The following is a 27,978-nucleotide window of genomic DNA, read 5'->3' as shown; positions in this document are numbered from 1 at the left end:
AACTCTTACTTTCACAGCAGGTGCTTTTTTCTGTTGTCCTGGTTTGGCTGCTGTGTCTTTTATTTCTTTATCTCCAGCAGACCCTGAAAGAGCAGGCGCCTTTCCAGCAACAGGCTTGCTTTCTTTTTTCTCAGCAGCTCCAGTCTTTTTTCCATAAGCCAGTTCTACCTTCTCAGCACATTCTTTAATCTGACAAAGTGTTTTAAAAGAAAATAGAACAAAACGTAAAAAAAAAAGAAATGCGTCTTTTTAATTACTACAACTTTACTATTCTAGAAACAACATTAAGTTGTTCAGTCAACAAAGTTCAGTATTACTGCTGTAACACAGGATAACTAACTAGTCAACAGCATTAACTCTTGTTATATCGCTCAGTTCATTTTCTTAGTTCAAAATGAAGCACACTCATGTATGAAGAGTTTAGGGAACCCCTTCCACATGCAGATGCTCTAAAGCCTAGTTCTTAGCACAATAATCAAGTCATCATTCAAACCTGTTAACTTATGCAAAAGCACAAAGACTTTGTGTAGTGAAGTATGGATTGAATATCAAATCCTATCTTAAAGTATAGAACTAGGTCACACCTTTGTGACTTAAATCCCTGAGATTTGTTTCAGATGGAGAAAGAAGCATTTGGAGAACAACCCACCAACCAAAAAGAACAAGAAAAAAAACACAAAAATCACACCAGTTCACAAGTAGAGTCTTAAAGCCAATTGCATTTAAGAATGAGAGCTGCAGTGTTTGCGTATCAATACACTTAAGAGATTGAGTCAAAGAAAGAATACTCAATATTTTACAAGAAATTTTAAAAAAAACTTTCTCCAGACTTCCTGATCCAACGGTAGATGAAGACACGTTTTCAAAACAACTGTGGAAAATCATTGACCAAAGTGCCTCCTTTCCTCCTCTTCGCTAAAATGCATTTTAGATGAATAAATTGAGCACTTCATAAACTCACCCGTTCAAGCTTTAGCTTGTCGACATCTGCCAGAAAAGGATTCACAGCTTTCTCTCCAGCAACCTTCAGTGCTGTGCCTAGTGCTTCAAAACCAGCATCTCTTACTTCAGGAGCAGAATCATTGATATGCTGCCAAGAAATACAGTGTGCATTACAAAGCTTGCAGCTCACATCTAAACAAATGTTTAAAGCCATGTTCCATATAAACCTGTTCCAACCTTAAAAAACAACCTACAACCACTACAGCATAATACTTAATATTCCATTCCATTATAGAAAGAAAGAAGATGATCTACTTCTGTTTTCTCATATCCTGATCTGCTCTGTTTCTCAAATACATTTAGCTCCCCATCCTTGGATCTCCCACGCAGCAAGAGAAGGGAGAACACCTCAGCTTTAAGGAATACTGAAACACCATATAGTTTCCAAGTAACTTTAAACACCACAATCCTTTTCAAATCTCCATTCTGGAAGCCAGGGAACAGACATCTTTCTCCCAAAAACAATCTGATGCTTTGCACCAACACTTCAAGTCAATATCAGAGAAGTACTAATTCCTGCTGGCTTTTTACCTTAAGAAGTGCAGCACAGAAAGGTTTCAACAGGCTTTTTGGCAGAGTAGAAGGTGTGCAGTGACGGAAGCTTCTTGCAATGAAAAGGGACGTCTGCTGCTTAATTGTTGGATTTTTGTTGTCCATCACTGCCAACACATCTTCACTTATGTTTTGCAATGTGGTCTACAGTGAGAAAGAAGTTATTGCTTTCAGTAAAGGAACAAAAAAGCAAATAGAAAAAGGACACCAATTCTCAGACAATAGGGAAATTGTCAGTGTTTCACTTACAGTCAGAAAGATTGCATCAATGGCTTCCTGCAGTGCTTGCACTACCTGAGGTTTCTTCTCTTTAAATTTCTCTAAGATGGTTGGAACAACCTGTAGAAGAGATAAAAAGAAACCAAGTCAATCCACTCTTCCTAGTATAGAACATGAAAATTTGTTCCCTGATGTTTCACAAAGAAACAAAGCAAACTAGCATCACTCCTGCACCACTGCACATACAGCAGCCTGGAATACACTAGTTCATCCTGCTATCTCTAACATGAACTTCCTTCTACTCAATCTACTAACAAAGATTTTTGAGCAGTTACATAGAAAAGCTAAGAAGAGGCAGGTATATAAATTCACAAGTGAATATTCTGGATTTACTGGTGTGGAATACAAAGACACTGACAGGAAATTAAACAGTTCCACAGTAGAGTGCTGTGTTTTCATTTATTTTTTTTTTTAAGAATTCAAGAAGGTTTATGTATATACACACAGACACATTGTCCCATTTCCCAGATTCCTCACAGCATTCAGCAGCACTGTCCAAGACACTCTTATTTGACTAGAACATTATCTCTCCAGTAGTGAAAGCCTGAACCTCTCCTATACTAGCATCCCTTCCAAGAAGGGTATTTTTGGATTTATTAACTTGAAAAAGCACACCTGATAATTAAACCACACCACATTGGAGCTTCTCCACAGTTTACACCCAGTACAGCTTTTCAGTCAACCAGACATAGCTGACTCTTCAACGTACTGGTAGTATGAGCTGCTCCACTTAACTATGGTCTCTATAACCTTCACCATTAGTAACACAACAAAAGAAATCCTTATGTCTAACTAAAGACATGCAGAGCTTTTAGCTGTGAAAAGCAGGATACTTTCAGTGTTTTTGGAAGCATATCACCATCTGGTTACTTGTATAAGCTCTTGCATAATAGGAAACAGGTTTTCCTATAGATACCTCTTTCTACACAGAATGTGACTACAAGATCTCACTCAACCGATTATGACACAGTGACCATGGCTCAGGTGGCATCTTTGTGTTGCTAACCCTTGCCAATTCCCTGTTCACAAAGCCTTAGGCACTTAAAAATAAGTAAGTAAAAATAACCATGTTCCTCATAAGGAACTTTCAGAATGAAAGCAGCTTTCAGAATGAAATAATCTTTGCCCAAGCTTTTGTCCAGAGATCAGGAGACTCAAAGGCTTTGAAGCAATGATATAAAGTAACTTCACCAAGTCACCATAAAACATAACATTAAAGGCTGCCAGACAAATCATTTTTCCACCTCCCTCAGCTTTATCCTCAGCTCTCCTTTATGTATCCTCTTATGCATCCCAAGAAAAACTAAAGTTGTGTGGCATAAAGAACACAGCAACAGTGACTCTCGAGAAAGAAGAGAGATAAACACAACTACTTTCACAGTTTTCCTAGTACTATTGCTGCTAAAACAAGAGCTGCAAAAGGAGAGAAAAGCATTGAACTAGACCACCCAAACATTTTGGTACCAAAGAAGTCTCAGTACTTTGGCTGTTCAAAGCAGGTGACAACACAACAAGCAAAACCCAAACCAATAACTACACATAAAGGCACTACTAGGTAGACCTCAGGCTCAGAAACGTTTCTCCCATCTCTGTGTGCTACAAGTGCATTTCTGTGGGTGTATCTCCAGCATGAGACAATGTAAATCAAGTTCATCCTATGGAAGGTTAATTAAGAGTAGTATTAGTACACAAGATTCATTGCACCAGTAAGCTTTATACCACTGAATGTGAATAAGTATTGTCCTTTTAACCTTAAGCTGCAAGCGATTTCACTTCTTAATCCATCAAGGTGAATGTAAGCATTTGCAATACTACAAAAATATATCTTTGATAAATACCAAGCCCTGAAAAAACAAACTCCCCAATACTTCCTGGTGTCCATCATCAGCAAAAACAGGGAAAAAACATACATACTCTTACTTACATGTCCTGCATATTGTCCAAATTTCTTTCGGAGGCCAGAAGCCAGACCAGCAAGGCATTTGGCGGCTAAAGCAACCAGCATAACATTTGTATCTTTTCCAACAACCTGAAAAGGAAAAAGTAATGAAAGGTGGAAAACTTCAGAGACTTAGAAATTCCTTAATACAGTCAGTAGGCTACAGATAACGTTACTCCCACCACTGTTCCAACTAAGAAGTTTATGCTACTGAGCATTACCTTAATTAAAACTTTTAAACTTCAACACAAAGAAGTTATAACAAAAAATAATTATTAAAGCATACACATATGCTGTGTTTCATTACCTTTTTGAGAACTTTCACCAAGTCTGCATAGTCACCTGATTCTAACTTAGGATTTTTCACCAGCACTTCCACAGCTTCTAGAGCTTCTTTCCTTTCCTGCCACTTTTTTGCTTCCTGCAAAGCAAATCACAGAGATTAACCTATAAATCTAAACAGTCCTTCAGGATCTTATTTGCCACAAACCATAGATTTTAGAGCTCAACTCTATTCTGAGAAAACCAAGATTTCCCTAAAGCTCAAAATCAATTGCAGGGAAACACAAAATACATCCTGGAAAAGGCCTGTATCTCAGCTCCTTAGAATTACAGCTTTCTTGATGGCAAAAACCAAAATTTAAGACTTATGACATTCTATAATTTGCTTACACTAGTCTGTTATTACCCATGCAGCAGTGTAGTTTATGATGCAAAATGCAAGTCCATCTTTAGACTCACTAGCTCCACATGCCACAGAATTAACCAGTGGTATTAAAGTTTATGCTTACTATTTTCTCATAAAAGTCCTTTGGAAGCTTTGAAAGGATTTCTACAGCTTCAAGCAACTCATATGCATCTACTTGTGGTACTGCTTCTTCCTCATCATCATCTCCTGCAACCAGAATAAAGAAAAACATCAAGCTATGTGATAAATGCAATTTCAACCACACTACTGTCTAAGACTCACAAAACAGTGTCACCAACTGTGAACTTGCTATGCCAAAGTATAGATACTTTATCATGTAAAGATCTTACCCTAGCCACATTCTCCTGTGGTGCAATGCATCCCACGTTTTATATCATTTTGAATAGAAGACCCTTTACAATTCAATGCATTTTTCTATAAACCTATGATAATCCTCCCAGTGGAGTAAAGGGACAGTTTACCTCCATCTCCATCTCCTCCAGTTGCCTGCTGCTGCTCAAATTTTGCTTTCAGCTCTTGTTGGGAACGCAGAAACCTGGTCTGCTTAGGAGCAGCCGACGACACTTTGACCCACTCTTCTTCCAGTTCCTTTAGCTGCCAATGGAAAAAGAATCATAATATCCACAACATTTTGTACATACCACAGACAAGCAACACCTTACAGAAAGCACTGGAGGTTTCCCACTACAAGTTTAAGACACTGCTAAATATTAAGTTCTTTGGTGGCAAAAGAAGTGACTTCTTCACATTCACTGCTCAGAAGCTTTTGAACAGATGTACTCATGTAGCTGAGCAACAAAACCAAAAATGCTAATCTACTCCAGAACAAACTGTAAAATGGCCAGGCCTCTAAAGGTTTAAAATGCAAGTAGTTGAACATGGAGAAAGATTCTTGTAATAGTTTTAATATCTGAAGACAGCAAGGCTAAGACAAAACAAACATGCTGAATTACATTTGAAAAGGCAGTTTAAAAAATAAAAGCTATGCCCTGCTCCAGAAAATTACTGCTTTCCACTCAAACAAAATTAATACAAGTGGATAGGAAAGAAAGATTAGTAATTTAAAAAGTTTTAAATTAATGGAATGTTCCAGCTATCTACCACAACACAATGACACTTCCTGAGGTGGAACAATCATATGAGGACATAGAAACACTGTAAATGCAGACCTGACCACTCCCACTATTGGGGGTCTTTTTTCACCACTAATTATTTGCCCTTGGGTTAGGTCTTTGTGACAAACTACTCTACTTGTCTAAATGCCCTCCTCAAGATTCAGTACAAAAGAAACAACATTTTGTTGTTATCTCTTTAGAAACAACAAGGGACCAAAGTCTTCAGCCCTGTTACTGGGAACTGAAGAATAACGCCTCATTAATGGAAAATTCCAGCTTTGACCAAATAGAACAGGATCAGACACACTGCTTACACGTGTGCAGAAACAGTTTTTTAACCAGACAGTTCTACATACCTGAACAGAATTTATGTTCTGCAATGGAGGTCTCAGAGCATCCCTTATCCAACGGTAGATCTCCACAGCAAGGAGTTTGGCTTCATCTCGAACAGCCTTTTCGCGAGACTCAAACAGTTTTGGCAATACTTTGATGATTGGCTTCAGTGAGATTATTTTTGAACCAAATTCACTGGAAGTTAAAAACGTGGAATAGCATCAGAGTCCAAGCAGGGGCCACAAAAAGCGATTTATTTATTTTTACTTTAAACACCAACTCATGATGTGCATTCACTACATGCAGAGAATATTCTACATTCATATTCTTGTTTCTTTTTATGATATCATTCAGCTACTGCACAATTAAAAGAATATTTCCCCAATCATAATTCCTTTCCCCAAGCCAACCAGAATTACAATACCAGGCCTCTGCTAAAATTACTTCAAAACTTTTAATCCAACCCATTGCCTAAATCTGTTTTTGCCAAGAAGGGATAAAATAAAGTATCCCTAGACTGAAATTTATGACTTTTTTTTTTCTTTAAATAAATCAGAATAAATAGAATCTCCTTTGTCTATCCTTGGAGGCAAACTGCAATAAAAGCATTAGTCATTTTGCCACTTGTAGAACGTAGATAATTATAGTAAGCCTGGGTCATCCTCACAAAAAATAACACGTGCTAAAATGTGTGCAATTGAAAGAACACAGAAAAGGTTTCCTCAGCCAACCTTCCCTATATGTTGTTGAACTTAACACAGTACATTTTTCAACCACCGTTGAAGGATATCACATTTTTTTTTAAGATACCCATCCAAATAGTAAACTGCTACAGTTGAAATAAGTCACATCAGAAGCCACAGAATACCAATTGAGGACCGTTTTTCTTTCTTGAGAGCTCCAAATTAAACTTTCTAGTCACACTTCTGTTTCTGTTCAGTTAAGTACTGCATGAAAAAGCTAGTAAAAACCAGCTAGTAAGAAACAGAAAGTTGCATATCTAAGCTCTAAAAATTCAACTGCTGGAAGCTTTATTACAAGTCTCACTTTATGAGAAATGTGAGGTAATAAAGCATGCAAAAGAGACTCCAGTATTGGAAGTAACAATCATAGAATACAAACAAATGAATGGCACAAGCTTGTTTTTACATCACAGTTGAAATAAGGGGCATACTAGACAAAGGGGCTATCGAGAATGAGAACTTGGTGTCTACTGTTCTTCTAATTCTTGTAACAGCACAAGGAATAAAAAAAACTTCAGCATAAAACAAAAAACACTGGAAGCGTTATGTACTCAAACTACACACCTAGGAACAATACATAAAACCTTGCTATCAAATGCAGAAACTGTGGAAGCATAATTCTAAATTGGAAGACTAATAGAGCTCCATGAAATAAACTGATCTAGAGATCTAAAGCATAATAAAACACTACATATAAAGAAGGTATGTCTTATAAATACAGTTGGTAGGAAGATATTGAGAAAGGTTACACCATTTTCTAATTATACCATACTGTTAAACAGATAAGAATTTAAACCAGGTAAAATATGCTTTTAAAAGTAGGACACTTAGCAGAACCTAAAATAAATCATTGCTTACAGCACTCATTTAGTGCAAGAAGAACCATTTAGGCACATACTTCAGCAAATTCACTACCAAACATCCAGCATAAAGGTATCCTTCATCTGTATTACAGTGTTTTCACACGAGCTACTTTTTTATTATTATTTTTGCAGGAAAAGGTTTTCTGGCCTCACTGATACCAAAGTTATCAGCAGGAAATTGACTTAATGAAACAAACACAACCAAATTCTGTGATTCTAATCCTGAAACCCAATACCCTATCTTAAATAAGCTTTTGGTTTTTAGAGATTATTATCAGCTTCTGTTCTTAACAGAGAAATTTCTATATGGACAATGGAAATTGACACGGACAGCTCTTAAAAATAAACATAGGGGTAATGAGCATTTAAAAAAGACCAAAGCAACAATATAGTCAACCAAAGGTGCACACATCAGCAAGGAAAAACTTGAAACAATCCACCACCACCAGCAAAAAAAAAATAGAACGAATTTCAACTTTCCTATCACTGAACTTAGCTATTCAGAAGAGTTGTGATATTCTCACAACTGTTATCACCATAAAAATAATCAGTTCAGTAAAAACAGCCTGCTAAAAAAAACAAGAGATGGATAAATGTACTACTGCAGTGAGAGGAAAAAGCAACAACAAAACAAGTGCCATAGTCCCAAACATAAAAGCTTACCTTAGTGCTTTCCTCAGTGTCTCTATACATGCAACTATGATTTTTGGGTTCTTGTTGTCGAGACCTTTTAGCAATTCTTCCTGTACTGCCTCCCCTTTCTCAATTTCTATATACATTAGACATATATCTACACCCAGCTCCTTTGCTCTGGCTTTTGGCTGATTGAATACTTTATTTACAACTCCAGAAGCTACTTCTCCCGTTGTCCTGAAAGGCAAGAGAAAGTTCCCTTTAGAAAACTTAAGTGAACTGGTTATTTACCATCATTAGCCACAGCAGAAGCACACACATCATCTAAAACATTGACAAGAACTCAGTCTTAAAGACTAAATTCTAAGTTAACTTTGAAGGTTATAACCTTCTGTAAAAGGTGATTTTTACCCGCTAGTTTAATCAATAGAACTCCTTCACACTGAGTACTATTTGGCATGTTCCTAATACCAGACTACACCAGATTAGGAACACAAGACCCTATATCAAAAAGGTCTCTATTAGCATACATTAATTCATCATCTCCAGGAATTGCATACAGTATAGTAACATATAATACCAGTGTACAAACAGTTTGCTGGGATTATGCCAAAGTTCCCAATACACTCAACAATTCACACCACTTGTGAACTAAGGGGTCTGGAAATGCTGTTAGGATTCTCAAATAAGCTTCTAATTTATTTGTTTTTAAATGCTTATTTTTTATTTTTTTTAAACATCAAGTCACTTAAGGCCAGTATATCTAAGCACGGATCAGGTCAATTAAGAGCTGCCATTTCACCCCCAGGAGAACACATTATTTCATGGGGCTAGATAACGCTAATAGTAGCAACATCCTGTGAAGAAGTAGGTGAGTATGCAGATTTAGATGGATTAAATTGCACACAGCACCACAAACATAAGTACATTTTATGCAACAAATAAATTACATGAATATCTCCCAGGAAAGATGTTCCCTGTATATACTGCTCCAGCCAAGCAAGAGGAGGGCTGCCAGCTCACAACACCAATTCACTGTTTTGCTTCTCTACCATTTCCAAAATCTGTACCACCCTCTTTACCTTCAACATCATTAAGCATTATGTAAGCAACTTCTGATAAACTAACAGGTACGTGGAAACCATCTACAAACCTACTACTCTGAAAGTTTTATAAGTCAGAAAGCAACTTGTTCTCAACATTTAATACTGTAACTTCACAACTCCCGCACATTTTATCTACAGACTTTCTCATAGAGGGACATAGAACTCTTAACTAATAAAGGAAAGGCTACTTACTTCCCAGCTACGTGAGCATTTTCAACATAAGCAAGTGCTGCTTCCAGTCCTTTCAATTGTGCCACTGCATTGGAGTCCGTCACAAATTTCTTTACCAATCCAAGGTATTTTGACCACTCAGGACTCTTCTCATCATCAATCTTCTGGAAGAGCTTAAGGGCTTCTTCGTAGCCATTTAGTCTGGCTTTCCACAGCTGGAAGAAGTAGTCAAACATTTAAGTGCCATGCTAATACAGACTTCAACTCACCAGTCTCACAAAGTACTTCAATCATAGCTGTAAGTGCACTCAGCAAGCTGGCATCTGCAAGATTTCCCTCCAGTAACAATTAGAACACTGTGCAAAATACCCACTGCTTTCCTGTCAACAACCACCCAGAAAGAGGTATGTCATTATTCTCCACTGTTCTCCACCAGCTCTAGCAACCACCTCTGGTGAGTAGGTGTGCGCCCATCAGTACTTTCAGCTACAGATGAGTAATATATCCACATGAGCAAGCCTACTGATCTTCTAGCTCACAAACTTATGCCATCCAGGTTATCACGCAACTGAACCCTGCTTAATGAGCATTACTTGAGTGTTTCAGACCTTTTACCATGCTATAAAAATTATCCAACTTTGATATAATTAGGTACAGGAGTATCATAGAAATATCACAGCACAGACACACAGCAAGCCAAACCCAAAGACCAAAAGTATATCCTACCTTGTGTTCACACTTTTGATCGATGGGTAATTTCATCCACTCACTGTCATCCCCCATTGTAATTCAGGTTCTCTTCACAGTTACAGCAATTCCTGAGGACACAGAGGTACATTAGAACACACATACAAAATATAAGCAAGGTACTACTTGCAACACATCTCAAAAAATTAGATAAAAAAATAAAGACAGCTCTAAAGCACGTCTTGTATTTAATGTGAAACCCACTCTTTCAAGCCTGCAGTTGTATTTACATACAACCTACTAAGACTAGGCTGCAACTCTCTCCACTCTGGAAGGCTAACAGAAGCCACTGAAGAGTAGTTCCATTTGTAATACTTCCAACACCACAATTTTCCATCTGGTAAAGTCTCAGTAAGCTGACACGAGGCACACAGTATACAGCTTTGTCTAAGCTTGAGGAAGAACGTATGCAATAAAGGATCTAAGAAGAAATGAGTATTGATGACCACTAGAAAACTGATGCTTACTGATGTGCTTTCTACAGCAGGTGCTATGCATCAGGGTTGAAAAACAATCACATTAGTGTGAGGACAGCTGTTTTAATAACTTCACAAACGGAGCAGTTAAAATGAACAGTATTACAAGACTAACAAAATCCATTTCTGCCAGATAGCCACTTTATGCCCTAATTCTAACAATAGCCAGAATTGGCAACTGTCATCCCGAGACCAGTTTCTTACTTCACGTAGGCTCGACTATTACTTGTTCAAGGTCATAGAAGCGTTTTCTCCCTCCCACTTCATTAAAATAGTAATATTGACCACTAGGGCATGAGAGATGAGACCTCAGGCTCAATGATCATCTCAGACATGCAAGTCTCAGCAGCACTGAGACAGCTCACAACTCCACAGAAGCAAATGAAATCAGAGCAGGTAAGGAGTAACACATTCCAGCACAGTATTTCACATACATACACAACAGAGTTAGATTTCAAGAACTAGTGGCCATCATCATCCAATAATTTATCCCACTAGATGTATAAATACTCAATGCTAACATAATATGTATAATGTACATTCAGCCAATGCCAGTAAAACTGCATTCTTTTTAGATAAAAGCATTTCATATATGAAGTACATACAGAGGTTCTCTGCAGAAAAATAAATCCTAGAATTAGGAGTATCATTTCATGGGTGTAAGTTAACACAAGCAAGTCCTCCAAAGCTATCTGTCAGCCACTAACAGCTGATTCAATAGGGAAAGCAGGCTAGCAATAGTCCACAAGCAAAAATGAAGCTCCCTTTATGTTAAAAGCTCTCTTAATAGCTCACCTAGTCAAGGATGCAGGAATGCCCTAGTGTGAATGCAGCTGCAACAACAGACTTTATCAATCAAGTCGGCCTGGCAGCTAAGAAATACCAGCAAAGCTGTGTCCCGTGTAATATAAGTTACATTTGTGTTAGAAATAATTAATGTACCAGTATAGAACTTAATGTACCAGCATAGAAATCACTGGAGGACCTCACCAGTGCAGAAGCAAGTCAAAAAACAGGCACAATGCTTTCCCCCAATCTCACACAAGCCCTTGTCAGGAATAACTTCTTACTAAGATTACTCTGTTTAAGTCATTTTCAAACCTAATCACAAATTCGGAGGCAACATTCAAGCTGTTCCTGGCTGTATCCTTTTCTTGAGGAAAGCATAAGGAATCAACAGAAGGAAAAGAATTACCACAGATAAAGCAGGAAAAGGAGTAAGGCAGTATAAGCAGTAAAAAAGAGCATTTCCTTTGCTCCAGAAATCTGCTCTAACAAGAAGAATCTTATTGCAGGATAGTGACAACCTCCCCACAGCCCCCAGCTCAAACACTGACATCAGATACATCACAGATTTCCAAGTGCTTTTTACTTCTACATTCAGACAACATTCATGCTCCAAAGTGTGACCCCTGACATGCACATCCCACTGCTACAGCACACAAAGGAGAAGAGGATCCTGGATTTTCCTTCCCAGCACCATGAGGTACTTTTACATGGGGGGACAGGGAGGGCAAAACTGCCACGCTCTTGCTTTTTTTCCCTCTAATCTGGTCAAGTCAGTTTCCCAACTATTTCTAGTTGCAAGAGCTACAATCATTACTTCCAATTATAAAATGGGTTCAGTTGCCTCCTGCGCTGAATCTTGCACCTAAAAATAGTAATAAAATTATATGTCCTCTATGACAACTTACAAATCCCTTTGGACCCGGCAGTTTATCAGGAAGTATTTCATGGTCACGGAGGGGGGAGCTCCCTTTTAGATACCTATTCTCTCCATCTTCATCGCTGTTCACACCCGCCCTAATCCTGAACTCCTGAGCTGTCTGCATCACGCCTCCAGCACAGTGACACACTGTAGTTTCTCCCTTCAATTAAGCTCCTGCATTCTGCATGTTCAAATATCCCACGTTTGACAAAAAAAAGGCTTTTTAAAAATGAAGTTTCCTTCCAAAGTCGCGTTCAGCTCTTCTCATTACTTCTCAACACCCAAATAGAGAGCAGGCTCACGCTGCAATAACAGCCAAATTGCATTACAACTAGTGAATCCGCAGCAATGAAGTGTTTGACCTAGATAGCTGACTTGTCAGCACAACTAATTTTACAGACTCCGAACAAACAGATTAATAAGTCTTTGGGTAACAGCACTCATTTTGTTAGCAGCCAGACAACGGGGCCTCTGGAGCAACTGAACCACCAAAATCAGTTTTGTGAGAGAGGCTTGTTATTAAGGCGGTCAATGAAACATTTACAAAAGCGAGTCAGCTGAGCAATCTGCAATGGAGATGAACAACAAATCCTCCCTGACAGTTCTTGGCACAGCAAACTCATGCAATGGAGCAGGAAGAAAGTGAAGACCAGCAAGGAGAGAACGGGATATCTTTCAAAGGGAGACAACGGAAGAGCAGAAAAATATATAGGACAGCGCAACACAAGTTCAAGTGTAAAAGTGAGAATTTGTTAATGAATTGTAGGGGGAAAAAAAAATCATCAATGCATTGATAACGTGTGAAAGGGATGGTAAGGGAATACTTGGATTAAGCACACGCTGCTCTGAAAAGTTCCTTACTCAGCTCCTAAATAAATGCTTTCTGGGCTAAAATTGGGAAGGGCTGAACAGCAGCAACCCTACAGTTTTACTGTACAAGGGCACCACTAAAAAGCCTCTTGACATAAATATCCTGAAACATGTGTGAGTTCAAAGCACATTTATTATGGATTCACTACGTACTGTCATGAAGCTTCACTTTCCAGACCGTTCTCCCATAAGAAGTGGGAATGCAGCGGAGGAAGCCATTTTGTGCTAAACAAAAACCAGATGGTTATTGATACCAATTGTCCACTCATCTCCGCCCGCTTCCATCTATTAAGCATCACTGCTGAGCAAGAATAGCTTTTAAAATACCAAAAGGCTTGATGCCAAAGTGGCCTTCTCAGGAGGTTTACCCAAGAGTGAGCTCTGAACAACTTATTGAAGACAGCCCATTTCCAAGCAGAACTGCATTTGAAATGTTCTTAGAGCGGGTTCTTTCAACATCTTCACACTTCTCATGTGCGTTGAGACAACAGTTCTCCATAGACAGCTCTGTGCCAGGATGGTCCATGTTTTGCTAGCAGAAAGAATTTCTATTTGTTTAACAGCAGTTTGGGGTCTCTGCCTCTCAACATGTGAAGCTTCACTGTCTCAGAAGTTCAGCCCAGCATGTTCTACAGCGCTTGCCAATTAAGCCTTTACATTAATTAAAACTCATTAGCTACAGCATAATGTAGCTCAGAAAAATGCTTAAAATATTCAAGTAATCTCAGCATAGGGGTTTTGTTTGTTTGTTTTAAACACTCAGATGCATTCAGCAGAATATGTGAACTGAAAAAACATGGCCTAATCAACTAACAAAAATAAACAGCGCGGTAAACTGCTTCAGTAAATTAAACATAGGGAGGCTGAAGTCCGGCTAAAACTCCTGAAGTTGAAGAGGTAAAAGCAGGACTCAGAAGACCTTCCAGTCAGGCTGTCAGCAGGCCTCCCAGTTTCAGTCCACCTGTCTTTTGATGACAGACACAGCAACGAGGAGCTCAAAAGCTCATGCAGATGCACCACCACTCAGAGGGCCATCTGATGCTGATGGAATTCCGAAGATTTTAGAAGATGGCACTTTCAATCTCCAGATGTGAAACACATAGGCTCTTGATGACAGGGGGCCCCAGAATAATAAGAAATGCAAGAAACAAAAGGCAAAAAGGAGTTGTTTGCAGGCTGCTGGCTACTTTGTGGGGTAGCTTCTCTGAGCTCCAGCAGCAATGAAATGGCACACAAGAGTAAATGGCACTGCATTCTCTCTCACCTGTCAAAGCTAGCAAGTTATTGACAAGGGGGGTAGCTACGTTCTCTGGAATACGTTCCAATACAGTCCCTGAAAGCAGCTTGAATGCATGGAAATCAGTGGCCTCAAATCAAGAAACACCGCAACATAAACCAGCCTCTTGCTTCCACCGAGGAGCGATTTCTTACTGCACAGGTAAGCCTGGAGAGAAGCCGATCTTATGGTGTAGAGAAGGGTGGGAAGAACAGGGCAGCACAGGGGCACGACTGTGTGCAGGGGCACGGCAGCAGGGCAGCGCCCACTGGCTGCACTGCCCCATCCCTGAAGGAACAGCCCGACATCAGGCGCACAGAAGCCGGCAAGATGTTCCTTAAAAGGAGAGACCGCGCTGCCGACGACGCAGACAGCCCACGGGAAGCACCGGGAGCTCCCCGGGCCGCCGCGGCCTCCCCACACCCGCAGCACGTTCCAGAAGGAAGCCCCGCCGCCCTCCCCGAGTCCCCGTGCCCGGCTCCCGCTCCCCGGCTCCTCCCTCCCCGCCCGCGGCCGTTCCCGTCACGCGGCGCCGTGCGGCCCCGCAGGCCCGGCATTGTTTACACGGCCGCCCGGCCTCTCCTCACCGCTCAGCCCGCGCCGCTCACCTGACAGCGCCGGATCGGCGGCGGGCGGAGGGGCCGGCCCGGCGGAAGCGCCTCCCCGGCGGCGGGCGGGGCTCGGGGCTCCGCGGCGGCACCTGGGCGGGGAGCCGGCCCGCGCCGGGGCCAAACAAAGGCGGGCAGGGCAGCGCCGGGGCCGCCTCCGCGACCCCTTTTCCCCGGGCGCTCCCCGGGGCTGGGGGTACCGGCGGCGCTCAGCGGGCCGGGTGGCGGGGCCCGCCGTCTTCGCGAGTCATCGCCTTCGGCAACCGCGGCCCCGTGCCGGCGGAATGGAGGGCAACGCCGAAACGGGCGGGCACGGGGCAGGCATGTCCCCTCGTGCGGCACGGCCCCTCAGCCCGTCAGCAGGAACGAGGCCCGCCGCCTTCCGAACGGCCCCAGAGCGAGCTGCCCCGCCGCACCGCGCCGCGCTATGACAGCGCCCCGGCACCGCTGATTCATCGGCTCGATCCAGCCGTCAGCTGACATTCGGAGATGCCTCTCCTAGCGACAATAGCGACCCAGGAGGAGCTGCCATGGTGGAAACCCCGTGCCGACAGCCTCCTCCCGAGGGAGTCAGATGCACGATGCGAGCCTGTGCTCCTTCACACATCATCTCAGCTACACGAGCAGCAGCCACAGCGGCAGCTGCTCCGCGCCACACCGAATAATTGAAGTTCCTTTCCATTCAGCTCAGCCTCACCCCTACAACACAGAGGAATGCACACACACAGCACCACTTCTGCTGTCCAACCTCTGACGTCCACAGCAAGCGAGCTGTCATAGAGACAGCCTCAAACAACATGTATTTGCTCAATTTGGGAGGCTATTTATTCAAAGAGGGCCCAGCAGTGCTGCTTAGCACGAGGCTACGTTGAATTTAAGCATAAAGGTACCAGGTTTTCCCACGTTACTGTTCACAATGCCGATGTGACAAGAAGGATGCAGGAGCAGCCCATGGCAGCAGCAGCTCTATTAGCCACACAGCCTGCAATCGGCCATGCTGTTCAGGGGCACGTGGCCCTCATCCCATCCTGCTCCAGCAGGGAATTCACAAGCCATTCAAGCTACATCACTAAGTTGTCCATAAAGAACATCATTTCTACGTGTTTCTTTTAAAAAAGGCAGAAAAAGAGACACAATGGACCAGAGGGGAGATGGCAAGGGGGAAGAAGAGGGAATCAATTGCTGGCCACTAACCTGACAATCCCTGGTTACAGGGTCTGCATGTATTGACACCTCACAAGGGTCCTTCAAGTGCCATGTCCTGCACACTACAGTCTTCAAATCAAACCCTTCACGTTCAGAGACACTTACCTCTACTCCATAAAACATATGTAGGAATCCCCTGTTTGCGATGGAATCAGTGACCTACAAAGGGGGTGAACAGCAGTCTCAAAGCAGGCAGATAATTACTCAGAATAGCAAAGGAAAATAAGAAAGATTGACTGAAAAAGCTCACAACGTGCCAAGTGAATTGCAGCTGGGAATTCATCACCTGAAGAGACACGCGAGAGAAAACCAAATCTTAACGTATGCTAGAAACAAGGTTTTGGAACTGCCAAGGGGGAAATGAGAGCTCACAGCTCTACCAGACATCAGGACAAGATGAGCAGCTGCACAGCCCAGGAGTTTGGAATACAGGCCCACATTACATAACTGTTATGAGGGAGAGGACAAGAGTCAGCACGGATACAGACCACACAGACTCAAGTCACATATATATGACAATCAGAAATAACAGCCCTTTACCACGTAGTTGGTTCTTTTGTTTGTTTATAACAGCACAACTAGCAAACGGGAAGCCCAGCAGTGTGTGATTAATGAGTTCTTTGTGCTTCTCATATCAAGATTCATCTATTTTTGCACAATGTAACAAATAATCCTTCCCATAGCTGCTCCCTGGGTTAATAATCCCAATTTTGTATTCTTTAGGATTACCTTCAATAAACGCATCTACAATAATTCATTTAGAACCAGTCTGTTTTTGTTGAGGCTGCTTTCATATATCAGTTTCTCTCTGTACCTTAAAGCTGTAACCCCATGGCAGCTGCCTAAAGGGGGCAGGGAGATGCATCTATGCATTTTAAACAGGGGAGAACTAGAAAGCCAGCAGCTTAAAGATTAGGCCAAACATGGGGAGACAGTCAAACTAAATTCTAACTTCAAGCAATTAACCGATCCAGTATTAGACAGCAAAAGCATCAGAGCCATAAGGACAGCTTTGTACATCACCGTTCTTCTTTCTGACTTAGTGCTGCCGGGGAGTATCAGTAGTGAGCAGCCTTTTGTAACACTTCAACATTTGAGTCTCAGTCAGCACCTGAGAGCACCCAGCTCCACAATTCAAGCTAACAGCCACATTCACTACAAGGCTGTAGCCATTCTTCCCCCACAACAGGAGCAATAACTGAGGAAGGCTTCCCATCGCCGGCAGCCCAGCACCCTGACATTCATAGTTTCATAGTTTCATAGTTTCGTGCGGGTTTGGAAGGGACCTTAGAGATCATTCACACGGCTTGTTCTTGTTGGCAGAGAACAGCTTCCAATAGGATCGTACAACACCCAAAATAAGAAACAACAACAAAAAGGGGAAACCCTATGATAATTAAATCGCTGATACATGCTTAAAATTCGATAGAGAGTTACAGCACATGAGTTTAGGGGGACATGCAGCTTCTGTTGTTGTTTTTTAAATAGCAGGGATAGGGTTGGCTTGTACTGCACAGAATTCCTATCCCCTGGCACCTGCTACTCAGTGACAAAGCTCCAGATTCAGGAGGAAAACCCCCTACACAACAACCTGAAAGCTCCTGCCTGGAGCTGGATCACGAGACTCTGACTCAGAGCCTCACAACACAGGAGGATGGTGCTGCTCCCCACTCCTGCCAGCCCCCCTTTTAAAGGGGCTCAGCAGGCAGCATGCCCAGACGAGGGACATAGAGGATCCCACACCAACTCCTGAGCCTCGTGCCAGAGCCTCAGAAACGCAGACACCCTCACGGCTTTGCTTTAAGCCCGCCCTCACCTGAGGGAACGTTACCTCAGGCTGCCGTGCAAAAGAGAATCCACCTGCACGTAGCGCCTCGTTTAACAGGCTGGACGTACAGCGCAGCACAGCAGCCCCCGGCCGCTCCCCGTCCCGCATATCACTGCGAGCCCCCACATCAGGCCGCGGTCCCCTCACGCCCCCACATCAGGCCGCGGCCTGCCCCATTAACCATCGGCCTCTCCCTGCTCACGGAAGCGGCTCGGGGTGAAGCCCCCAGACCAGGCCCGTTCCCGCGGGAGGCCATCACGGACCACGCCTCCGCCCCAGCCCCTCACGGGGCCGGCATCCCGGGCCTAACGGAGAATAGAGGCCTACCCGGCAGCACGAGGGTCCGGCGAAGCGCGGCGGGCGACAGCGAAAAGGAAGCGGCCCCCGCAGCAGAACCCACACGGGGGCGGCCCTCACCTGAGCCCGGCAGGTCGGGCGACTGTCCGAGCGCTGCTCAGCGCCGTTTGAAATCGCTAACACCGCCCGCACCTCCCAGTGTCCTCGCCGTCCATTGGCAGCGGACGGCCCCGCCCCTTCCCGCAAGAGCGGGCTCGATTGGCCTGTTTGAATTGGTCAGCGGCGACGCGTGCTCCGCGCAGCGCTGGGCCGGATCGGGCCTACAGCCGGCAGCGCAATGGCGGGCCGGTATCGGGGTAGGGGGGGCTTGGGGTGAGGGACACACGGTGGCGATGAGGCAAAGGAGTGCGGATACAAGCGGCCCGAGGGGGAGGAACGGCCTGTGGGAGGCGTGGCCCCTCGGGACGGCTGTAAAGGGACGCTGGGCTGTAAAGGGCTGCTGTGCACTAAAGGGCTCTGTGCTGTGCACTCCTTTATTCTCTCGCTTCAGTTAAAGCGACTGAAGGAATAATATGGGGCCACCGGAATGTGTGCTGTGTGTAAACAGAGCCGGGAGCTCCTCTTTCAAAGGAGGAGCATGATTCACAACCAAAAGCCAGGCAGAGTGGTTAAGAAAAGCTAGATTTATATTAAATTATCGTCAACCCCTAAAATACTGAACACAGTGGTTAAATAACTCCAGAAATTCTGATGTCTCCAGTGAGTAACATTAAAACCATTACACAGGAACACGGGGAAATCACGGACGTTATCTCAGGACAGACAGGAGAGAGGTTTGCTTTGTACATAGTAAATCAGTGCTCAAGAGATCATCCTCCAGCGGCCTTTTTACATTCGTAACAGCCTAAGTGCAATGAAGGTCTTTTTCTCCGCAGAATGGGGAAACGTGGTGTACCCCCCAGGCAGCATCTTACTGGGGTTTCTCCATACTTTGAGATAAAGAAACTAATTTCTGCCCACCACACTTGGGGAGGAGAGGCTGGGGGACATTGAGTTGCTCCTTTTTTGCCATATTTGATTCCAGAAGAGAGCAGAGAGCAGCTATGAATGGTTGCTGGGCTGGAATGCGCAGTGTCCCTCCTAAGCATCAGCAGAGAATACACTACAGTGGAGATCACAAGCACCACCAGCTGTTGAAAGGACTGACTGGCTTTTCCTTTCCAGTCTGCACTTGTGACTCAGCCAGCAACTCTTTCAGCTGACTGAACCTCAAGGGACAGGAACGGGCAGATGATTCCCTCCACCCCCCTCCCACCTCAAGAGTTTGGTGCACAAAAGGTATTTGGAGGTTGGGGGGGAGCAGGGGAGGAAACAAACAAATAACTGTTCCTCCATCCACCTGCTCACTCTCACTTCTAATGCCTCCGCCCCTGTACGTGGCTTCTGTTCAAACCGATTTGCCTACACTTGAGCCTTTGATGTCCCTGTGTGCGGCAGCCCAGACAGGCCAGGTGTGCGTCAGTGATATGTGATCCTTGCTCAGCTCCCAGTCCAGTCCACGTCTCAATCCAGAAGTGCCCCCACCCAACAAAAACAATGTTTTCCAGGCTGGAGTCAATCAAATAAATAATTAAATAAAAAAATCTAATTTAAAAAACAAAACCCCTCTGGGAGTAGGGAAGAGTTCCACATTAACACAGAATTTTCCAAGCCTTCGCTCCAGTTCATTTTCCACAGGAATATGCACCAGTCAGCCCAAGGGTGCAGTTATGAACAGAGTTTATGCCACCTTGCCAGGTTAAAATTGCAACCTCTTCCTTGCTGCAAAGCTACCTCTGGTGTAAAAAGCACAGCCAACCTGCTGGCAACTGTCACATTTTCAGGAGCCACAGGACTGTTAGTATATGAACAAGATTAGAGTTGAATAGGATTGATTTTCCTTCTTTTACTAGCTGGAAAAATACTGCACAGGAGATGCATCCTCTCTCCTGTATTCCTACTGCACACTTTGCTCTCCTTCCACCATGGGTGGGAATGTACTTGGCTTCTTCCTGGGAAACAGAGGTCACAGTTTGCCATGGGAGATTCTTCACTGGAAAGTTCTGCTTCCAAATATCCGCCTTAACATTTAGGATTTTACCATGATAGTATCTACGTGACTTGAGGGGTTGATAAAAATCTCAGTTTTGAAGGAGTGTCCAGAGATTTTCTTTTTTTCCAACCTGAAGAAATAGATGATAGGAACCATAGGAGTATGAAAGTGTCGGTATGCCTTGAGAGAACACAAGCTCCAGCTGCTGCTGGGTTACAACTGCAAGCGTAGCACTACTTTTATCCCCTAGAGGATAAAGGCTTTGGAGGCCAGAGAATAACTGAGGCTTGCATAGCTGATGGGAAAAATGACTTTGCAAGGAGAGCTATTTAGTAGTAACACTAGAGCTTAAAGTGTCATCTCTCTGATAAACAACTATTTTCAAATAGCCCTTGTAGCTCTGTGATTATTGTCTCCTATTCTAGGTCATATGGGCTCAGCCTTGTAATAAAGCAGCTCCTAACTGTCAGCACTGAGGATTCCCCTCGGGGAAACTCATCCTAGGAATCATCTTTTTTCTCCTCATTATGGAAAAGAAAAAAAAATGTCATAAAGGCCGATAGAACTGGGACTTTGCAGAACTGGGGCCGATGGAGATTTAGCAAATTAAAAATAAAATAAAGTAAAATAAAATAAAATAAACAACAAAAAAGGCAACAGTAAAATTTAGATCTGGCTGAGATTCATTTCCTCCCAATTAATCCTCTAGAACTAAGAACATTCTTTCCTCAAGCACAGCACTCTTAATTCCTGCACTGCAGGAAGCAGTTCTGAAAGGGCCACTTGCTGAATTATTTTCTGGAGTAGAAACATTTTTCAGTGAGAAAGGGGAGAAGAGGAGCAGTGCCCACTGCCAGCAACAGACACTGTGCTCCGATCCGAGAATTCCTGAAAGTTTTTACTAGCAGATGGGAACGTAAGCAGCAATGCTCCCATGAAGTGAGTCGTTGCAACAACTGTGGTTACCCTTTTTATGCCCTGACGCTGTGCTGCTGTCTCCTTGAGCCCCAGGGTACATCCCACCTATTCCAAGACATCTCTCCAAGCACAGCTGTTACAACACAAGGCCTTGAAGAGTGCTGCTACTGATGGAGTGACTAAGGGAACTTCTGCAACTAGGAGCTAGCATCATGGCAGCTGTCCTCTCTTCATGGGCATTGACTGTGAGCTGGACAGCATAGGACTTGCAGGTTGCCAGAGAACTCGCATCTGGACCAGATTCAGGCCAGAGGAGTCACTGCAAAAGTTAACACGGCAGCTTCCAAGAAAAGAGAACATATAAATAAACCACAGACAGTAAAATGAGCCAAAAGGGTCTCTGGGTTCCATCCAACCCACCCATCCTCCCTCTTCAACCACAACAGCACAGCTGGCCAAACTCCTTGCTAAAAGGCAGTCACAATCTCTGGGCCCCTCACAAGAAGGGCTAGTCTCTGGGCCCTTCCTTGCTTGCCAGGCAGAGTCCTGTCGTCTTTTGTGCAGAACAGAGGCTAGGGAGGGCTCGAGCATTTCTAAAGCAACGTGTACTTTAGACCTCGCTCTCCGTGGAGGGCTTGCGTTGGTGCTTCCAGCCTGTGTCTGGGAGTGAGCCACGCCGTTCAGGAGTGGCCGCTGCTGTGTTAACACTGCTGCACTCAGATTGTTCTTCCTGTAGCAGCTGCTCAGTTTCAGTGTCATCCAGTGAACCAGAACTAGCCTGGATAGAGACTGTGTCTGTCTTCATGCAAACATGGTCCCGGAGGATCCCTCCTCGAGAGCTCCGAATTTGCTTAAGGTCATCCCACTCTGAATCATCACTGGATAAAAGGCATATCCCCTCCACAATCTTTATCTTCTCCTTGGTGTAGCCGTGATCAGGACCAGTCTAAGGAGCAGAGAAATGAATGAAAAAATAATACATCAGTGGAAAAATAAGCAAAGCAGAGCTGGAACAATGACAATGAAGCAGACAAAAGGCTAGACCTCCATGTAAACAGCCACTGGCTCTGGGTGTCACGCTGTCACAATGACAGATTCCGTTCTAAGTTTCACCTCAGTTCTTCATTCTCTCCTAGACTTAGATCCTCCCTGCAAGAGCTCTCATTCCAAACTCCAGGAACCTCCAAATTGCGGAATGGAAATGAGAATGATCTGTCTCTTCTAATTCAGCTACATACAACACCTGACAGCAGGGACCAAAAACAACACTAAGCCTAAAAAGGAGTTAAATAAAAACAAGCATAAATACCCCAACCAAAATAAATAAATAAAAGAAGAAGAAAAAAAAAAAAAGCAAAAAAGCAAACAAACCCAACCCCATGCAAAGCAGGAACAGCTGGAAGGCTTCATGGTAAAAGTAGGGAGGGTTAGGGAATTGATTTGTCTGCAATATCTTTATGTCTGAGTCATTCTAGATTCACCTCTTAGTAAAAGCACAGTCAGAATACCACTGCTAAGTCCCACAGTGATAAAGGGGAAGAAGATTATAGGGAAACAATGGAAATCATTAGAGGCTAGCAGGACCCCACTGAGATTCAAGTAATGAAACCTGCCTTATTTGGCTCACAGACATATAGGAGCATTAGAACATCTGATATAAACTCAGGGAAGAAAGGGAAGAGAGAATATACCTGGGTTTATCTGAGAGCAACAGAATTAAAGAGAATCACAGAAAAGATTTAGATTCCCAGAAAAATCATCCTGTGTTACCCTTTGTAGATACGGCTAAAACTGCAGGAACGTTTGGGAAATCTATGGGATACTACCTCTGAAAAAAAAAAGCAAGGAAAAACTCTCCTCTGCATAAGCCTTGCCACAATGCCTGCTTGCAGAGCTAAGTAATCTAACAGGCTGTCATAAATACTTGTACAGAAATTATCTTCTTCAGATCTCACCTACTATGTAACCAAAGCCAAGACCATAGAAAATGACCTCAGCTTCCTTGGCAGACTGTAAGGACATAAAAGCTGATGGAAAAACATGAAAGAGCAATTAGTACGGGACAGCTACGCAGCAAAGCTTGAGTGAGGGAGGCAGGATCAAACACATGCACAGAATAGTGATACCTGACATGAGGATGTAGATGGAAATCAGAAGAGGGAAGATGAAAAACTATCTGAGTGATAAGAAACCTTCTGAGGAAGAAAAAAAAAGGAGAAACTAAGTGCTGCAAGACAGTGTATTAAACCCTCTCCATCACGCCACACACACAAGGTGGACCTCTACAGGGTCTGTAATGTGCCTTATTTATTAAAGGTTCCATATCTTTCCCTGTCCCACCCCTTCTATGCTGCATATAGCCAGGAGTCATGTTCTTATTAACAAATCCTTTCTGGCTGCCTGGATCTCCTCCTGACTGTTGCCTTAAGGTTGCTCTGGGGAGTCACCAACTGGGACTGTGTCCTGGGAACACAATTCTCTTTGATGCCTGTATTTCATTAGCACTGAGTGCTGGTTACTGAAGTACAACACATCGTGGAAGTGGGAAAGAAACACAAGACCAGTCACTGCAGCTCTGGAGAAGTACTGCAGATTGATGCAAAAAAGTCTAATTGAGTAATTTACTGAAGCTGTTCTTCCATTTTCTAAAGGGTAAATTCTAACAAGCTGCAACATTATCACATATGAAGGCCTAAAATACTTAACAGCAGCTTGAATTGGGTTCCCGGGTCCTTAGTAGCAGCTCTTACCTCTTTTTTATAGCATAACTGGTTGTACATTGTTGGCTTGGGAACTGTTTCAATCTTCACCTCCTGGGTAGATGTCCGATATGAGGGATTACTGTAGGTCAGGTTCCCTAGGCCAGGGTCCGTGAACTTGGATTTATTATGCCTAGAGGAAGAGAGGTGTTAGAAAAAAGACATAGAGTCCCACTGCCAGGATACAAAGTTCCTGAGTGGAAAGCTCCAGCAATCTTCACTGCCCTACAAAGCCAGAGACTGCTGGTTTCACTATACCCTTTAGCTAGCAGTATACTTAACTACCTATCAATGCAGCAAGGTACTGCCATGTAACCACAAAAGCTATACTGACAATAACTGGAGAGGCTACCTGGCAGAGAACATGTGAGTTCAAACATGTACTGAGATATGAATTACCACACATCCCTTCCCTTAAACCTAAGCTCTCTGCAGAAAATTTAGCTAATAGGGCTTCAAAAATACATGGTAGGTGCATGTCCAACACTTCAAAGGGACAGGAAGCAAACCGTGCTAATCAATTCATCAAGCACCACTTCCAAATGAGAACAAATGGATTGAAAATGACAAAGAAAGACAAAGTTAAGACAAAGACAACTCCTTTCCTAAGGAGTTTTCTGCTCCTTAGGAAACTAGATTTTACTGTAGTCCAAGAGAGGGGAAAATATCACTCACCTATATATGATTAAAGAAGCAATAAGCAGCAAAATGAACAAGATGCTGAGAAGGCCTCCGATGATGTAGCTAACATGCAGTCCCTCACCTGAAAGCGAACAGCAAATGTATGTTATACACTCTCCTTAACTTCCACTGGATAACACTGACTTCAGCATAACACCTCATATAGAATTATAAAAACCATACAGAAGTATGTGAAGCAAAATGTCAGCATGCTGAGCTTTAGCAAAGGCTTTGGTTTGGTGTGACATGAACTAAACCTTTCTTCTCACCCATGTCCCAGCAAACCAGGAGCATCAAGAAGCTTGTAAAGCTGTTGAATAAAGATGAGATGGATTTCCTTGCTGACAGGTTACTCTTGAAGGGGGAAAACATTACCCTAACTACCACCCTCAGCTAAACACAAAGAGAATGGTGAGGGGAGTTAGCATTAGTAGTGAGAGCCCAGTGGATGACATAGGGGATCAAAATAGAAAATAGTATTATTTCAAATGATACCTCAGTGTGAAAAGCTCCCATATAAGGCTAGTGAATGTTTATGGCTGATGTTCATTTTCAGATACACTTTGCTCAGGAGGCATTGGAGAAATTCAAGTTTGATTTTCAGAAGTTTTAGTTTCAAACACTGTGGACTGAATGCTCTGGACACATCTGGAAGAATACTGGTATAGAAGAGTAAAGACAAGGAACTCACCCATTGTTGCCAACACTGCCTCATTGGCATGAGTACACAAGCCTCGTCTAGCATCCTTGTCAGAGCAGCTGAATAACAAAAAGACACAATTAGAATCACAGAACAACCCAAGTTGGTAGAAACCCACAAGGATCATTGATCCCAACTCCTGGAGTACTCAGTTACTGAAAGTAGTACCAAAGGTACCAAAAGACAGAATGGATCAGGCCAGCACAGAAATCCCTTACACTTCCAATTCAACAACAAAAGCCTTCCTTTTTCTTTGCCAGTATGTATATTTTTCCTCTGGGCAGCAGGAATAGCAAGCTGTAGGGAATTTGCAGAATAAAAGACCCTCTCTTAACTACCTGCACTGTAGCTTAAACATTAGAGATGAAAGGGTTCTATTCTGTCCCCAGATGAGCTGCCCTGTGTCCAGGCCAGAACCACTTGCCCAGTTGCCCAGGTCAGGTCTGAGTGTCCAAGTAAACTAATGCAACAGACTGCTGCCTCCTCTAATTTTAAGAACTTAGGAGTTGATAAATAAATCAGATGAATGGCATGGACTCAGGAGGATTCTAATTCTTCACTGTGTCCATTATGTCTGGAGCGGGAATAATCTCTTTTGGGTATGGACAGCTAGAGATGGCTTGAATGTTGAATCCTGCACAAAAAATGACTTTCATACCCCAATTCCAAGAGAACAAGAGTACTTACTTTCCTTCCTCTTCTTCCAGAGATGTAAGAGGCTTGGTTGTTGAGGTACCTATTCTGCCAGGTGGTGTCTGACTTTTCTCGCTGGTGATTTCAGGACCAAAGGGCACCGCACCAGGAACTAAGACAACACAGAAAAATAAATAAGACCCCAAGTTTGTAGAATAGGTGATCAAGTTTGATAAGCTATGGAAAGATTCTGAAATGGAAAGCTTACATAAAAATTTGTATCAGCAGCTTTCCCGTTCCAAGCTCAACCGATCAGCATAAAGGACAGAAGAAAGCTCTGCTGCTCACAACAGTCTTACTTGAAGTATAAGGCTTGCAGATCAATGAATGATCAATGCATAACTAGTGGCAATGGCTCATGTGGAAGCCAGTACTCACATGGTGCTTACAAAACTCACCAGTAGAACAGGGTCTCCCATCTGGCTCATCTGGGCATGCACAGACAAAGTCAGAAGCTCTGGCAAAGCAGAGATGAGTGCAGCCTCCATTGTTCACTCCACAAGCATTAGTGCCTGGAAGAAAGAAGGCATTTTAGAAGTTCTTGCAGATATCTAGGTAGGAGCTCAGAGCAGTGACTTTTTTTCCTGCTCAGGCAGACACCTCCTAGAAATCCAGCAAATAACTATCCTCTGGTACATGCCCCACATCTGATTGCTAAGAAAGTTGTGATAACAGTAAGACAATCTTGGTAGGAAGGCACTAGAAATCAATAGAGAGTAGCCCAATCACCACAGACACCACCAAGCTTAGATTATTTTGTCTTCAACACAGTGTGAGATGAATAACACAGAAAGTGGCATTTGCTGATCAAAGTTGTAAGAGAACACAGTCAAGACATACTTGACTGAAATGTCATGGTTAGAAAAAACATGCCCAGGGAAGACACATTAACAGTTTACATCCAAGGAAATTCACCAACTTCACTTGACATCTACAATAGCACAGTGGTCTTAGATTTTCCTTTTGTATCCATTTGCCCAAATGAAGATCCTCCTATTTACCTGTCTGCCTTTGAGGGGAAACCACAATGATATCCATCAGCCCTTCAACATTGGCCAGGACTGTCTCTTTGTTCCGCCCAGAATATTTGTCCACTCTCTGTATAGACTTTGTTTGCCAGTCAGTCCAATATATCCATCTGTCCTGCTACTCAGGGAAATAGCATGGAGGAAAAGAAAAAAGCAAACAAAACAGAATCATTAGGATGTTTAGCTGCATAGACACAGAATACCCATCAAAAACATCCCAGTGGCAGAAGGCCCAAAGAAAGACCTTCTCAACCCCTTATAAAAACGGTAGCTATCTACACCTTCCACATTTTCAGACAAACCTCCTCCATTAACTCCATATGAAAAGTAATCAGCCCCTCATCTGCCCTTGTTTCCCACTGACTACAACCATTGCCTGTCCCCAAACTCCACTACTGTCTAAACTCATCAACACGGCACAGAGAAAGGTGGGGGCATGGAGGGTAATCTTTTTACCTGTGTCAGAGCAAAGGGATGTGACACCTGGCTGACCAGCACTTGTCGTAGCTTCCCATTGAGATCACAACTCTCTATGCGATCAAGATGTGCATCCACCCAGTATATCCTGGAGGAACAAGGCAAGAGGTGAGCTTCCACTTATGCAATTCCTTCTTACTCTCTAGTCATTTTCTAGCCAAGATGGATT

At 43.2% G+C, this 27,978-nt stretch overlaps 2 protein-coding genes across 10 annotated transcripts in view; both read right to left on the bottom strand.

Annotated features, from left to right (window-relative positions):
* Nucleotides 1-18,690, bottom strand: part of CKAP5 (cytoskeleton associated protein 5) — a 43,454-nt gene extending 24,764 nt beyond the window's left edge. For 3 of the 7 annotated variants that reach the window (XM_015864476.1, XM_015864480.2, XM_015864481.2), the window contains exons 1-13: nucleotides 18,492-18,663; nucleotides 10,172-10,263; nucleotides 9,467-9,660; nucleotides 8,199-8,405; nucleotides 5,953-6,124; nucleotides 4,943-5,075; nucleotides 4,564-4,667; nucleotides 4,080-4,193; nucleotides 3,758-3,862; nucleotides 1,804-1,893; nucleotides 1,534-1,698; nucleotides 962-1,090; nucleotides 10-189 (exon numbers count right to left, since the gene is read on the bottom strand). In XM_015864476.1, coding sequence (XP_015719962.1) covers nucleotides 10-189; nucleotides 962-1,090; nucleotides 1,534-1,698; nucleotides 1,804-1,893; nucleotides 3,758-3,862; nucleotides 4,080-4,193; nucleotides 4,564-4,667; nucleotides 4,943-5,075; nucleotides 5,953-6,124; nucleotides 8,199-8,405; nucleotides 9,467-9,660; nucleotides 10,172-10,228 — 1,650 coding nt within the window. In that variant the 5' untranslated portion in view covers nucleotides 10,229-10,263; nucleotides 18,492-18,663. Of the gene's footprint in view, nucleotides 1-9; nucleotides 190-961; nucleotides 1,091-1,533; nucleotides 1,699-1,803; nucleotides 1,894-3,757; nucleotides 3,863-4,079; nucleotides 4,194-4,563; nucleotides 4,668-4,942; nucleotides 5,076-5,952; nucleotides 6,125-8,198; nucleotides 8,406-9,466; nucleotides 9,661-10,171; nucleotides 10,264-15,130; nucleotides 15,174-18,491 lie in introns of those variants that run through there. The other 4 variants (XM_015864477.2, XM_015864479.2, XM_015864482.1 and 1 more) reach the window with 4 other exon arrangements.
* Nucleotides 18,691-19,126: 436 nt separating this feature from the next.
* Nucleotides 19,127-27,978, bottom strand: part of LRP4 (LDL receptor related protein 4) — a 74,629-nt gene continuing 65,777 nt past the window's right edge. For 2 of the 3 annotated variants that reach the window (XM_015864521.2, XM_015864522.2), the window contains exons 31-38: nucleotides 27,789-27,897; nucleotides 27,306-27,450; nucleotides 26,703-26,816; nucleotides 26,299-26,416; nucleotides 25,603-25,670; nucleotides 24,906-24,993; nucleotides 24,222-24,363; nucleotides 19,127-22,417 (exon numbers count right to left, since the gene is read on the bottom strand). In XM_015864521.2, coding sequence (XP_015720007.1) covers nucleotides 22,082-22,417; nucleotides 24,222-24,363; nucleotides 24,906-24,993; nucleotides 25,603-25,670; nucleotides 26,299-26,416; nucleotides 26,703-26,816; nucleotides 27,306-27,450; nucleotides 27,789-27,897 — 1,120 coding nt within the window. In that variant the 3' untranslated portion in view covers nucleotides 19,127-22,081. Of the gene's footprint in view, nucleotides 22,418-23,597; nucleotides 23,667-24,221; nucleotides 24,364-24,905; nucleotides 24,994-25,602; nucleotides 25,671-26,298; nucleotides 26,417-26,702; nucleotides 26,817-27,305; nucleotides 27,451-27,788; nucleotides 27,898-27,978 lie in introns of all 3 variants that reach the window. The other variant, XM_015864526.2, reaches the window with a different exon arrangement.

This window comes from Coturnix japonica, chromosome 5 (assembly GCF_001577835.2).
Source record: "Coturnix japonica isolate 7356 chromosome 5, Coturnix japonica 2.1, whole genome shotgun sequence".
In the NCBI taxonomy this organism is placed as follows: Eukaryota; Metazoa; Chordata; class Aves; order Galliformes; family Phasianidae; genus Coturnix; species Coturnix japonica.
Note: the sequence above shows the minus strand (reverse complement) of the source record. Positions and strands in the feature narration are given on the sequence as shown.